This window comes from Tigriopus californicus, chromosome 3, assembly GCF_007210705.1.
Source record: "Tigriopus californicus strain San Diego chromosome 3, Tcal_SD_v2.1, whole genome shotgun sequence".
Taxonomy (NCBI): domain Eukaryota; kingdom Metazoa; phylum Arthropoda; class Copepoda; order Harpacticoida; family Harpacticidae; genus Tigriopus; species Tigriopus californicus.
In genome coordinates, this window is record NC_081442.1 from 6,661,404 (window position 1) to 6,675,394 (window position 13,991).

A 13,991-nucleotide genomic window follows, 5' to 3' on the forward strand; every position below is an offset into this window, starting at 1 on the left:
TAAACAATAAAAACAAAATGAACTACTCCTTAAGCCAAAACTACATGAAATAACCTAGAATTGGGATAAAAAATATTGACAGACAAAAAAAGTGAAATACGACATGAGCATAAAAATAAAAGATATAAGACTAAACTACTAGAGATAGGAAGAAATGAAAGCTAAAGAACAAAAGTGTCTTACCTTAAGCATCCACGCTACCACTTACACAACACAACACTCAGACCGGCCGTTTGAAAAGATCAGGAACAACAAAATGTTGCGACTGCTCTCAACAAAAGACGGGACCGAACTGACCATTACCATGACCATGACTGAATTAACCATCACTACATGAGAAAACATGTCTAAAGACCTTCGTCTCATGAACAGGGTGAACAAACCCCTTTTCAGCCCGCAAGGCTTGTTTGGATGTCTGCTATGCACACATATCAAACTGAATATACCATTTTGCACTTTAAACATAATTCATAATCATAGAACAAATTATTGGCCACTCTGTTTCTTTTTGCTCGTGGCAGGCTTGGCTTGGGCTTAATATGCGTTGGGCTATATATACACAGCTCCTTATGGGCTTGGTATTTTGAAAGCAACAAAGGTGGGTGGGGCTTTATGAAAAATTTCAGGGTGTTTGAAAACAATAACCAATTCATTGGTTTCATGGCTACAATTGGTAACTTAATTTTTAATTGAAGATTGCATTTTCAGCTTTTTACACCTACCCGTGATAGAAACCTAAAAAGAAGCCTTATTGGATAATGATTGCGGTAAAGATTCCATCAAAGATTTTATCTAACGTAATGCTACATTTTCATTATGACGCAACTAAGGTACCAAAATCGGATTCCGAAAATCCGTTTGAGCAAATGTACGACCCGAAATCCGAGTTGCAATGGGGTACCACCACGGGGTTTCGAGAGCACGCATTTTGAATTGCGATTGGGTAAATTGTTTTTCTTTCAATCACCCATTTGGTGACAATCTTAAAATCTCACAACATGCAATCTCACACCTTGAAAGTCAATTCCATATTAGGAATTGTATTTTAGCGTTGATTTGGAAGATTATACAAAAACTCAACACTGAGATTCATAGATGGCTTCCTCGTGGAAGATAATGTTATTTTTTCACTTTGCTGAACAATTAAAAAGGTTATCTAACCTTGGGTAGACGGCATCTGTCAACCTTGGTGTCAGAATGTCCTTTAGAGCCAAGAGATGGAGCAAGAGTGATCCCACCAGGGATGAGAGTCTTGTGCCCCAAGAGGGCACGCCAAGCGGTCTTTGGTTTGAGGTGTCAATAGTAGAGTAAACAAAATTTTGAGAAGTTTTTGGTAACCCCAATGTGGATTTATGAAACGTTCTCACTTACCCAGTTTCTAGGATTGCTTGAATTACTTAAGGCTTCTTCTCCGGGTCTAAACGAGTAGGTGACAAAGATGTTTTAGATTCTAGATTATTCTGGTACATTATTCTTAGCAAATGGCGAGCAAACTCTAACCTAATGCTGCTGGTTAATCAATGATTTTTTAACCTTTCTGTGTTTTAAGCTTGAACGTTTGGATGTAAGTTTTTTGTTCGGAGTGACGAAGTGACAATAAGAACGTTAAAGATGCCCAGTAAATCTGGACTTTCTTTCAAGAGTAATTAGACCAATTGGCCAATTTGGAATTTCTGACTCTGTACTTTTGAAATGGTTGTAAATTGATTTCGTGTTTTTACAGCAACCATAGTATGCTGATGAAGCTAATGCACCATCAATGAGGTTATTTTGTTTCAATAAAATATGCGTCTTGTTCAAAAGCGCTCTTGAAGGGTCAATAATAGGTATGTTGACACCATAGAAATCCTTCAGTGTTTGCGTGAATTTTGGGTTGGGGTTGGCTGTGGTTTGGGACTTATGTAGCATATCATGTGGAACAACGGTTTGGTTTCCCTTCTCAGATGAGCCAATGGAGCAAATCAATATTCTACCCTCCCTTCTATGTACGATGGAATGGATCATCTTATCATGCACGTGTTTATGAACACTTATCACATAGAAATGGTGTGTTCCCTTCTTCTATGTACAGTGAAACGTACAGTACATGCTCACGATGGAGAAATTGTCGATATCAATCTGTGGGTCGATGAAAAGCTGACTGAACGAAACTTTTCAAATCTGTTCCCAAACGGGAACAATTCAGTGCTTCGCCAACGTCAGTTGTTTCGCGAATGGATTTTAGAACAAGTTTGGTCTATGAACTAGTACGTAAAATGAATCGTTTAATAAGGAATACTAAGTAAGGAGAGTGCCAATTTGGTCCCTCTGCCGAGTAAGTTTCCCTGGCTGGGGAACATGCTCGTCTTGACACAAAAAGGGAGGTTTAATTAGTTTGGGAAGGAAATTAATGAGCAATCTTAATGAAACTATGATTACGCTCCTGGTTACGACGGGGTAGGCAACACTGATATGCGGGAGGGGGTCTGAGGACTCTCCATTCTCTAACTACCCGGCAATAGCGATCGCCTGTCTCGTCGTCGGTCCTGAGCTCTCACTCAAAAGAGAAGCCTTCCTTATAGACCTCATATATAGAGATGCTTCACTGGCAGGTTGTAAGTTCAAAAGATGATTGGAAGTAGTAAATGACACGTGAGGGCATATGTATCGATATCGTATTGCTACTTGGGGTGAAGACAGGCTTTTTCCACAGATTCTCTTTTCTGCGGGCACAGCACATATCTGCCTCAAGACTTCTAGATTAGAGAATCACAGTTCGTTTCATTATGCTCTACATGAGTACCACGACGAGTACTCTTTCTTGTCCTGGTAAGGACGCAAAGGGGATGAAGGCGAGGGCTTTCTTTTTCCTTTCCTTTTCCTTGGAACGGGCTTGCCACCTATCAACCACCCACCACCTAACACCACCCAGCCAGCTACCCAGCTACCCAAACTTCCAGAAATTATTCTGCTCGCCGCAGCCACAGCCTCCATCATTTCTATCTTTCTAATTAAACTAATGTTCAGAACTTGGGCGAAGTTTTAATTAAACTCTCAAAAAATGAATTAATTACATTAACAACAACAACAACAACGACGACTACAACAACAACAACCTTCCTCTTTCATTAACAAGCGACGGGATGGAATTATGGAGCAGCCTTCTATATTTTCGTATTCGTATTTCTTTCGTTGGTTTCCATTGCTGACGTGGTTTTCTTTCAGGTTATCGTGTTGGTTCAACTCGGACGAATCAGAGATCTCCAGGTTGTTCAACTTAACTAACGGTACTGGACAACTGACAAACTTGGAGGTGCTCCCAAGATGATAGCTGAAAAGACACAAGCACTGTGTACTGTTGATATTTTGTCTTTATTTGTACGATGAACACCATTAGTCATGTTAGCTTAACTTTAAAGCAATACTCATTCATTGGAAGGAGAGCGAGTCGAGAGAGGAGAGCCAGATGTCTCGTCGTCCATAACTGCTTTTACCTGTCCAAGACATTTGGACTCACGTCCCAGGTAAGCTCGCAGATTTCTCTCAGTAACATTGGTGCAGTAGACGGAAGAAGGGCTCTGATCTAGAATGGCCAAATCACTTATTTTTGTCAGTATTCTTGTCTTCTCGTGTTCAAACGCGAAATTAGATGGCAAGAATGGCTTCGAATCATCGGGGATTGGACTTCAAAGCGGAGAGTCTATTCAAGACAACACCGTCGAATCTTTACTTTTTAAAGAAAAAGGCATCAACGTCAACACCTTTATCGTCGACTTCCTTATGAACAGGGAGACCATTCTTACTCCGGAAGAGGCCTACCGAATTGCCCAAAAGGTTGTGGGCGAAGATCGAACCGGAGAATTTCTTACCTCACTGACGAAAACACTAGATTTGGCTGCCGAATTGAAGGAACGTATTGCATCCTGCAAATTCACCGAAGAGAAGACAGTCGATGTCTTTGTCGACAAGGGTTCCATTTCGAACATTCGCGACCAACTAATCGAGCTGAACGACTTCTGGTCCTGCTCTGAAGAGGTGTCCGTGCCAAAGATGAAGCCCAATGCAACCTCCAAACTGGCAGCCATGATGCAATGGAAACATCTTCAAGATCTTCGCGATGCATTGAGCTCGGATCCGAAAGGAGTGGCAGAGCTCTGTATTTCCTATCTTAAAACCAACAACATCATCACTTCAGACTTGGAACCCATGGCCATATTAGGGGTCGAAGCGTTGGTTTCAAACCCAGAAGTGATCAAGAACTCGTTGGCGTTCATCGACAATCTGGAGATGGGCCTGCGATCTGAAAGTGGGAAACGTTTGATTGCATTGGTACCCGAGATTATGCAAGCTGACACAGAAAGGGCCTTAGAATTGTTCTCGAAAGAAGCTGACTACAACCAAGAGGCATTTTTCAACTTGATTGGCAATAATGATTTGGCCCAACAATTCTTTCGCCAGGTGGCTCGCTTTCTAATTGGAGGCTATGAGTTGGGAAAGCAAGCGCTCAATGATAACATGAAGCTTGCAATTGCCAACGGGCTTCTCATTTCCAATAACTTTCCAGCCTTGAACAAGCGACATCTTTTGCAATCCGTGGTCAAAATAGTCGAGAAGATCCTCTCCTACTTCACTGTGTCCAGGGTTGAAGAGTGGAACATGTACGACCGAGCTCTTAAATTCAAGCAAGAATTCGAGAAACTTTATTTCAGAATGGAGAGATTCGATGATCTATTGGAAGATGAGCTCGTGTCCGTTCTCAGCCAATTTTTGCAAGACAACTTGATGATGCCGATGAAAGACGCATGGCTGGTCAACAAATTCGTGACCAGCCAGGGCAATCCGAAATGTTTGGCGCCAGTGCTATGCATTTACAAAGAACGCTATGCCACCAACAATGAGATCAATAAGATGATCGTGGATGGACTGACCCACGCTCTCGTCTATTCTTGGGCCGGATCAACGCCAGAATCCATCCACCAAGCAACGTCAGAACATATTCCTGAAGATGGGGATTCATGTAGCGCAAAATTTGATTCATCTACCCTTAAGGACTGTGATATTTTCTCCCAAAGTAAATCTAATCTCCGCCCCATGGATTTAAGTTTTGACCATAATGAGTTGTAATTTCCCGTACCTAGGCATTAAATTTCAACATAAGAATAAAGGCACACTATAGTACATGAAATACATGAATTATTTACACACTGTCAATCTCACGTTCATTCATCAAGGAATAACTTCAAAGTTTGTGAAAGATGTTGGAAATATTTCTGATGCCATTGCAACCATGGCTTGTACGTAGACAACAATACGTCTCAGGGGAGCTGACTTCATACGGCCAATGGCTTACGCCGTCAGTTTCACCAAACGGGCCGGACAGATATTTAGTTCTAGGAGGATGGATTCTTAGGTAGGGTGGATAGTTGAGGTCGAAGAAGGAGCAGCTTCGTTAACATTCCGATGGATGCAATCGCTTACGTTGAAGGAAAGTTCGATTAAAAAAAAGAATACACCTTTATTTTTTACTGGATCATCGCCTCGAATGGCATAGTAAAAAAAAACAAATCTATGATCCAATGAGAAAGATCTCGCAATAAATAGGTTTTTTTTATGACTACGTTTGTCAAGCAAGCTTTGGTGTTGAACGAACTTCAAATTTCTGCACTGTATTCGCACTTCAGTATGCCGTAAGTCCCTACGCTCTGGCATGGAATGGACATCTGACGTGTCCAATTGATCGTCTCCACTTGATACGAAAATTGGTCTCAAATTATTGTTGGACATTGAGTCTAAACCTTCCTTTGAGACTCTCTATAATCAAAATGATTGGGAGCTTTTGGTCTGAATGTTACGCAAAGAGAGCGAACTTTACATTTGACTGGCCACATCTAGAAGACGCTTGCTTGAGTAAGCAATTCCATTTTCCCCAGTCCCAAAGCATGTTTCTCCCATGATCAGCTCTCCAGTGGTGGGTTTCTTAACTCGCTGGGTCAAAACAACCGGTATGATTACTAGCCCTCACAGATTGAAAGCCCTAATGGCATTCTATTCTGTGCCATCTAATCAGCGTGGTATTGTTAAAATGCGAAAGTCTCACATAACCGAAACTAGTAGTCGTGGAAAAGCATTTGGGCATTGGGCGAGCCTCGACTTTCAGCCTTGATGTAGTCAAAACAAGAGTGCTGTATATACTGTCATTGCTCGTTGAGTGGGTTGGTGGGTGGGTACGATGGTTGGTTGGATGGTTGGTGGGATCGGGAAGCCAGCTCCAATTTCAAGTTGTGGTACATTGCGTCCCTCGTCTAACCGCTAGCCCATTAATGAGGCCACTGAGCAAGTGAGTGAGTAAGTGAGTGAGTGAGTGAGTGAGTGAGTGGATGCAGTGCGTGAAAGGAAAGCGAGTGACCGTGAGAGTCGAGACGAGGTGGACAGGGAGGACAAGGAGGACGACGAGGACGTGGATAAGGACGAGGAAAAGAGTGAGGAGGACGAGGTGGACGAGGAAGAGGCAAAGAGGACGAGGAGGAAGAGGAGGAGGAGGAGGAGGAGGAAGAAGAATGGCGTGCGCATCGTTTTAAAACTCCCTTTGGCACAAGAACTGTTCCCTTTCCAGGAATCACACACTGCCGCTGTCAGAGCGGTATAAGCCCCTAATCGTGCTCCAGAGAAACAACAACCAAGTTACTAACTACATTTGCTAGCCATTCCAAGCTACATCATATTCAATCATTTGTGTTCGAAAGCATCCATGATTTCGTTAAGTAGGAGTAAGGTAAGACACACACACACACACACGCACATTGTTGGCCAAAATAGTGCGAACAATAAATGAGACAGGGAGAGCACTAAGAGATTTCAAAGAAAGATCGCTATCATGTTTCAATATTTTTCTCATCTTCATCTAAAATCAATGCAAATATTGCTTTAAAGGTATTCACCTTGGGCCAATCTTGACCATTTTTGACTAAGACATGGACCATTACAATCCGTGTTGCATTCCAAACTTGATACTTGTACAGCCTTTTTGACTTTTTTCATTAAATATTGTTAGAAATTCGGCTGAGTTTACCCCGAATCGAAATCATGCATCAAGTACTAGAAACAAATGCACTTCGTATATTTTTAGATCGCATTTAGAGCATCGCTCTCTCCTTGGTGAAGTCAATGACCGTATTCACACATTTGAAGTCAATTATGTCTATGCCCATTGAAACCGAGACTCAAACATCGGCATCGGATGATTGTGCAGGTTGTCACAGAGCAATAAATGACAGGTAGGTCTTGAAATGAAACTATTGAAGCTTTAAGAAAGACCTGTCCTCAATCATTCCTTGCTTTGCTCGTCTCCGGTGCGTCAGGTTTTTACTCAAGGCTTTAGAAATGTATTGGCACGAGGATTGCCTGAAATGTGGATGCTGTGATTGTAGACTAGGTGAGGTTGGATCCACACTCTACACCAAAGGGAATCTCATTCTTTGCAAGAGAGATTATTTGCGGTAAGTGGATTTGGTGGGTGGTGAAGATTCAGGTGAACCAAGCAACTATTTTTGAGCCTGACTTTCATGCATTCATTATCATTTCCAGTCTCTTTGGTACAACGGGTTATTGTTCGGCTTGCAATAAAGTTATTCCTGCCTTTGAAATGGTTATGCGAGCCAGAGCGAATGTTTACCACTTGGAGTGTTTTGCTTGTCAACAATGTAACCACAGGTAAGAGGATTTAAGTATAAAAATTTATCTGAAATCTGCAAAGTTGGATCAAAAAACTGAACGCAGTATTTTTTCTATTTTCTCTCACTATCTTTAAATAGTTTGAATCGGAAATCATTCCAATTTTCACCAGTTTTACACAATAGGAACAATTTTCTACAAGTAATCCTTCTCATTTCTCAGCTGAGAGCCGACACTAACTGGCTGGACACTAACGGCTATTGCTTGAAATGTGAAATTGTCGTATTTCGTTGACAACTTCAGTCGTGAGTTTTTATGCCTCATTTTTTACTACAATTGAATTTCACTAAGCACTCAAACTATTCAGACAAATGGCAGGAATGGGAGTGTCTTTTCCTGGAAAAAAATGAAACTTCGAAAAGAGACGTGTTAAAGGGAAGTTCTGTGTGTTGTTGCTGAGCTGACCAGAATTCCTACTTTTCTACGTGGCACTAAAGGGTGCCTACTTCAATCTAGAGAGTGGTTTTGTCTGAACGAGGGGGGAAACTCTGCAGTTCTGGCTTTCATATATTTAAAAGCTTTCACGAAAAAAGCTCTTTGGGATAAGGGAGGGAAGGCTACTTAAGGGAATGAGGTTTGCTCGCAAGACAGCCATCAAATTAGTTGAGAAGTGGTTTAATGCTCCCCATATCGATCTCCATTGATATACTTGTAATTTGAAGGAGGCTGGAACTGAGGCCTTAGAGTCATGTAAAATCGACACCGTCAAAATTGCAGCATTTATTTGAAACAAAGAATACGTAAGCAAAAACTACAGGAGATGGATGGGCTTGGGGTAGTTTTGTAGGTTACTATGCGTTTGGGTAGCGACAACGCAAATTATTGAAGAGACACCAATCTCTCGAACTTGGAGTAAGAACGTAACGTGTACCATGAACCACTGGAATATGGACATGGCTGCTTGGGTCAAGAAGTAATATTTTAGAATCAAGTAAACAGCTTTCGCTTTTCTTCGTGTGAGACTGGTTCCAGGTTGTTGAAATAACATGCTTTGATTTTCACCTCAATCGAAAGACTGGATCAAAAGTTATGTCCTTTCTAAGCCCACAAAATAAATCTTCACAGAATCAATGGCAATATGCTAATTCATTACCAGATGAGGGCTAAATCATTCAATATGTAGCCTTAAGAGGTACTGTGCCTTAAGAGGGCATAGCTTTTGACCCAGTCACTCAAATGGGCTGGAATTTGAAATATGGGGCCAGTCTCACTCGAAGGGAAATGCAATGCATTCACTCGCTTCCCATAAGTGAAATCTCGACCCTAGCATCCCCGTCCACATTCCACTGGCTCATGCGTGTACGTCAAGGTAGGCAATTTTGTGAATCAGATAGAGTTTTGAAAACCAAGTGAACAAAAGGATCAAAACAGGTCCATAAGTAAATAAGTCCAGAAGAGCTAATATAAATGTCCAAAAATGACTAAACAAGCAGAGCGTGTTAACGGTAAATAATTCAATTTCTCCATCCAACCAATTAATTTAAAAGGGACGATATAATGGTTGGCTAATATAAACGTAATTGATAGCACGTAATCTTTTCTTGGTTTTAAAGGACACTAAAAATGTGGATTTTAACTTTTATAAAATGTGCATTTTTTATGTGGTTAAATGACTCAATATGCAATTTTTAGCCAATAAAGATGTCATTGTAAAGTCAAAGAAATATCATTCATGAAATCTTAAATGAATCCTCCATGTTAAAAAGCTAGCCAAGGTGCCTTCAGAGCATTTGATGGCCAAGGTAGGCAAAGCAAAGCTATTCAAGTTGTAGTAGTTTAGAACTACATTGTATGTCTTCACGAAATTCATCAAAAAATCAGGACTCATACGAGTCCGACTTTTGCCTGGCTCCCCCATCACTAGAACATTAGTCTTCCTTTCGAGGCTGAAGACAGTGTGCAGGGAGATCTTGGGGAACTTGACAATGCTCATGATATCATTGATGGGCCCCTGTAGCCAAGGATGTTAGCTATCCTATGTCTCTTTGACCCCATCTCCCAAGCAAATGGTCACACAGACAAGCTTTTTTGACACTGAAGTGTTATTTTTAATAGAGCAATACCCAACTTCAGGACAAAGAATAACCAAAGTTACCTAACTGATTGAGCATATGTTGCAAGTCATTGAGAGGCTTGAGAGTACTGAGTCAGTTGATCTACTTCATCTTGACTTTGCCAAGGACTTTGACGAAGTAGATCCTAGACTCCTAATTAGCAGGCTCCACGGTATAGGAATCCAAGGTAAGGTTCTCAATTGTTCCAGAAGTTTCATTCGTGGCTGGAAGCAATTGGTTACGGTGACATGTATGATGTCAAGTCGAGTGTTTCACAAGGCTCCATTTTAGGACCTCTGGTGTCCATAATCTTCATTGCTCCGCTTCAAAAGCTTAGAATTACCTGTCAGTAGTTTCTGGAAGGAATGGCCAAGATTTCAGTAGCATTGCAAAAGACCTACAGTAGAACGAATCTACTCTTGGGTTGCTGCGAGTAACATGGCACTGAATGGAATGAAATTATGCTCAATGAATGACCTTTGGTTCGACGTCATTAGACACTCCACTATTAGATGATGAAGTTAAGGGCATTCAGCAGGTGTCATCCAAGAAGGATTTAGGTGTAGCCCTCCAAGATGATGGAAAGTTCGATGAGCACATCCAGTTGAAAGTTGGTAAAGCTTTTCAAATATGTGGTTGGATATATCGCACGTTTAAGTCCAGAGATAGTATCACACTAACACAAGTCGATTGTTCAGCCGCATCTTGAATATGCCTCGCCCATTTGGGCTAAAATTAGTTCAGCAAGCTTGCAAAAGGTTGAAAAGGTCCATAGGTGTTTCACTAGGAACATTAATGATGGAATGAGTGAGCTCTCGTATTGGGAAAGATCGAAGAAATTGAGACTTTGCAGTATTCAGAAAGGTAGAAAAAATATCTGATACAATACTTTTGATCCTTTAAGAGAATTTAAGTCACATAATGGAGACAAGTTTTTGACCAAATTCCTGATCAAGGAAACTTTTAGACGCTAACCACATCCACAGACGGAGAACCAATCTAATGCGGACTAAGACATTGCCTATCGGAAAAATAAATGGACGATGTAATGGCTAACTTCGCTGGCTGGGCGAGGCTCACCCCTCCGACCCAAGTACCCAAAATGCAAAAAAACTATATTCAAGGGCTAGCCAGATCCGCCAACTTTAATTCGTTGGTGGATCAGATATTATATCAATTATAAGCTAAATGAAATTAGGTTTAGATATTTAGATAGCTTATACCGTCTCCGCTTATATCGTCAATTCGCGTACATCGCCATTTTTTCAAAGTCCCGATTCATCTTTACAGTTTTGTATATGAATCGACTCCGCTTACATCGTCGCCTCACTCCAGATATATCGTCATTTTGAAACAATTTTTTAAAAAGAATTTTATTACACAACCTATTTGTGCTTAAAAAAATCCTTCGGTTCTGATTACACGCCATATCTGAACTAGCTTGTTGCGTGAAATTTAAAAAAACATTAACTTTTCTGATCAACTTGATATGAAAACAAAAACTGAACACAGAAAAAAAATCTGATCACCCTACTTCTTCATTTGGCTGCCACCCAAGCCGATTTCATCTTGGTTCTGAGTTTAAATGTGCCTCCAAAACCTTCCATGATAGTTTCCTTAGAAATCAAAGTTTTAAAAGTTGAAGCTTCTTTTTAGTTATATATCATTTAAACACTCGCTTTAATTTGCATTTTAACGTCGTTATGCACCTGATAGAGAACATCTGGATACATCGTCAGTCCGGATCTATCGTCAATTTGGCTCGGTCCCGAGGGAGACGATATAAGCGGGTTCCACTGTAACTCTTTCATCTTGAACTACTGGGGATCCCATTTCCAGTAGCGGAAAGGAAGTTCTCAAATAAAAGACATGATTTGACCTACCAAAGGGGTTTCTGCGTTTTGCTAAACCACACCTTACAATGACTAGTGTCCTGGGAATTGATCAAAAAACGGTTTGCAGCACTGCAATAGCCAACCAAGTGGTTGGTCGTCCAACTTCCACCTTCTGAACGTTTATGTCAATATCTAGCTGGAAGCATGAAGAGGATTATTTCATGTGAAAGTCGAATTAATATATTTCCTTCTTTTCAGGTTTTGCGTTGGGGACCGCTTTTTCTTATGCGACAACAAAGTTTTATGCGAATACGATTATGAAGAACGGATGGTTTTTGCAAATTTTCCTTCCAGTGGAATTGCTCATATCAAACACATAACCAACAGAAACGGTCCATTTCGTCAAAATGAGAGGGTATATTTTCTGATGATATTTTTAAACCTCAATTATCTGCAAAGTAGTTTTCATTAAGGTTTCCTTAATGGTTGTTGAAAATTATAAGTTTTGAATTGAAAATTCTCGAAGGCCACTAATTTGTCGTCCTGAGGCAAGACGTTTCCTCACAGAAAGAATTTCTTGGTCTTTTTAGCCTATTACGAGATCATCGACAAACAGTAGCGCTAACGAAGTGGGCAAAGAATTTTCAAGTAAACTAGTTTTCTACTTTCCTTGTATAAGTAATATTGCGCTTCTATTGGCTATTGGCGACTCCCGGGAAAACTGTTTGCTCTCAAAATAAATGTTAAGATATAGACCTTGACATTGAATTTATCATTAATGGCTTCCTGCTACCATGACGCAGCAAAGAGCACCAAAAAATGGGAGTTTAATTGTATTCGGTGAAATGAGACTTTTCGAACTCTTCAACATTTCTTATATTAAGGTTATTTTCACTTTTACTTCAACTATAAAAACTCATGTTGAGATCTATACATGAAACTTTGACTTATCAAAAAGAGGTGTTGCTGAGTTACGAGGAAAATGAGATAGCTCTGATCAAATTATATTTGTTGGACACTCGTTTTAGCGTTTCTATCAATCCCTCTTGTAAATTTTGGGATTACCCGCAACGGTAATAATTTAATGTGATAGTAGAAGTAGTAATAGTAGAGTAGTGAAAGTAGATAGCCAATAATTACAACACTTAGAAATGAGACTTTTCGAACTCTTTAACATTTCTTGTTTTAAAACTATTTCGCTTTTACTTCAACAACAAAAACTCATGTTGAGGACTATACATAATCCAATGTTCTTAATCCAATGAGACCCAAACTCGCAATGAAGATACAAAAATAATAATACTTATTGCTTGAGTTACGAAGAAATTGAGATAGCTCTGATCGAATGATATTTGTTAGACACTCGTTTTAGAGTTTCTCTCAATCCCTCTTGTACGGGGTATATTTTGGAATTACCCGTAACGGTACTAATTTAATGTGATAGTAGATAGCTTATAATTGCAACAATTAGTGTGGAAGATCATATCTCCGCTTTACATTGTTCATTTACATTTTTTGCCCTAAGTCGAAAGGAAAATAGATATCACCATGGCAAGAACGTTGAAGGGGAATTTTTAGCGTGTCTGTGACTTGCACTTACTTCTTTCAGTCTGAAACCGGCAACCAATAATGATTTGAATCAATGTGAGGTTGATATTCTATGGCTTAATTTGTTTCAATAACAACTTTTGCAGAAATGACAGAAATAATGAAATGCTACTAATTTGAATATCAATAAGTCTCAGACCATCTGGGATCGATAATAAAAAAGTCTTCCGTGTCAAGATTGTCAAAGCATAAATGATATAAAGTTTTTGGTACTTTCAGGACCAAGGACAATCATTCCTGAATTATACCCGAACCAATCACACCTCACAAGGTCAACGTCTTCCAAACTCAACAGCCCAGCCTTCAACCGACGTGAATCAAAGAAATGTTAACTCTCAAGTAAAAGGACCGGGAGATATATCTCCTTCAATTCCAGCGTTGTGACTTCAAAAAATGGAAATAAATAGATTGGAGAAGCTATTGCAGTAATGTTAAAATGTGGTGGGGTGAATTTTGTTCCGTTGCTCATGGCCTGTTTTGAGTAATTTTAGTCGATGATAAAGACATCCTATTGAAATGTTTTTAGTTAAGGCACTCTTGGCAACGTATCTGTCCGATCTGACCTCATGGCATCACAGACCTCGCAAAAAAGGTTAAAAACTTAAAAAGCACTTCAATGTTTATATTATTTTTAGATGAAAAAACACTTTAGACTAGGTTTCCTACTTTTAAGAGCCAATTTTACATTTTCAACCGTTTCCCAATTTTTCGACGCTTTTTCGATTCATTTTCGACCTTTTTTGGCATGTTTTCACATTTCAGATCTATTTTTGCCGTTTGGTCC

General features: G+C 40.0%; 2 protein-coding genes across 2 annotated transcripts; both read left to right on the plus strand.

Annotated features, from left to right (window-relative positions):
• Positions 1-3,409: 3,409 nt before the first annotated feature.
• Positions 3,410-5,246, plus strand: LOC131877838 (uncharacterized). The gene is made up of 2 exons (XM_059223648.1): positions 3,410-3,503; positions 3,594-5,246. Exon 2 carries the CDS (start codon positions 3,760-3,762, stop codon positions 5,101-5,103), a length of 1,344 nt encoding a protein of 447 aa, XP_059079631.1. The 5' UTR covers positions 3,410-3,503; positions 3,594-3,759; the 3' UTR covers positions 5,104-5,246.
• A 1,265-nt stretch (positions 5,247-6,511) lies between these two features.
• Positions 6,512-13,627, plus strand: LOC131877842 (LIM domain only protein 3-like). The gene is made up of 6 exons (XM_059223654.1): positions 6,512-6,751; positions 7,106-7,253; positions 7,338-7,475; positions 7,564-7,689; positions 11,858-12,014; positions 13,427-13,627. Exons 2-6 carry the CDS (start codon positions 7,144-7,146, stop codon positions 13,589-13,591), a joined length of 696 nt encoding a protein of 231 aa, XP_059079637.1. The 5' UTR covers positions 6,512-6,751; positions 7,106-7,143; the 3' UTR covers positions 13,592-13,627.
• Positions 13,628-13,991: the final 364 nt, after the last annotated feature.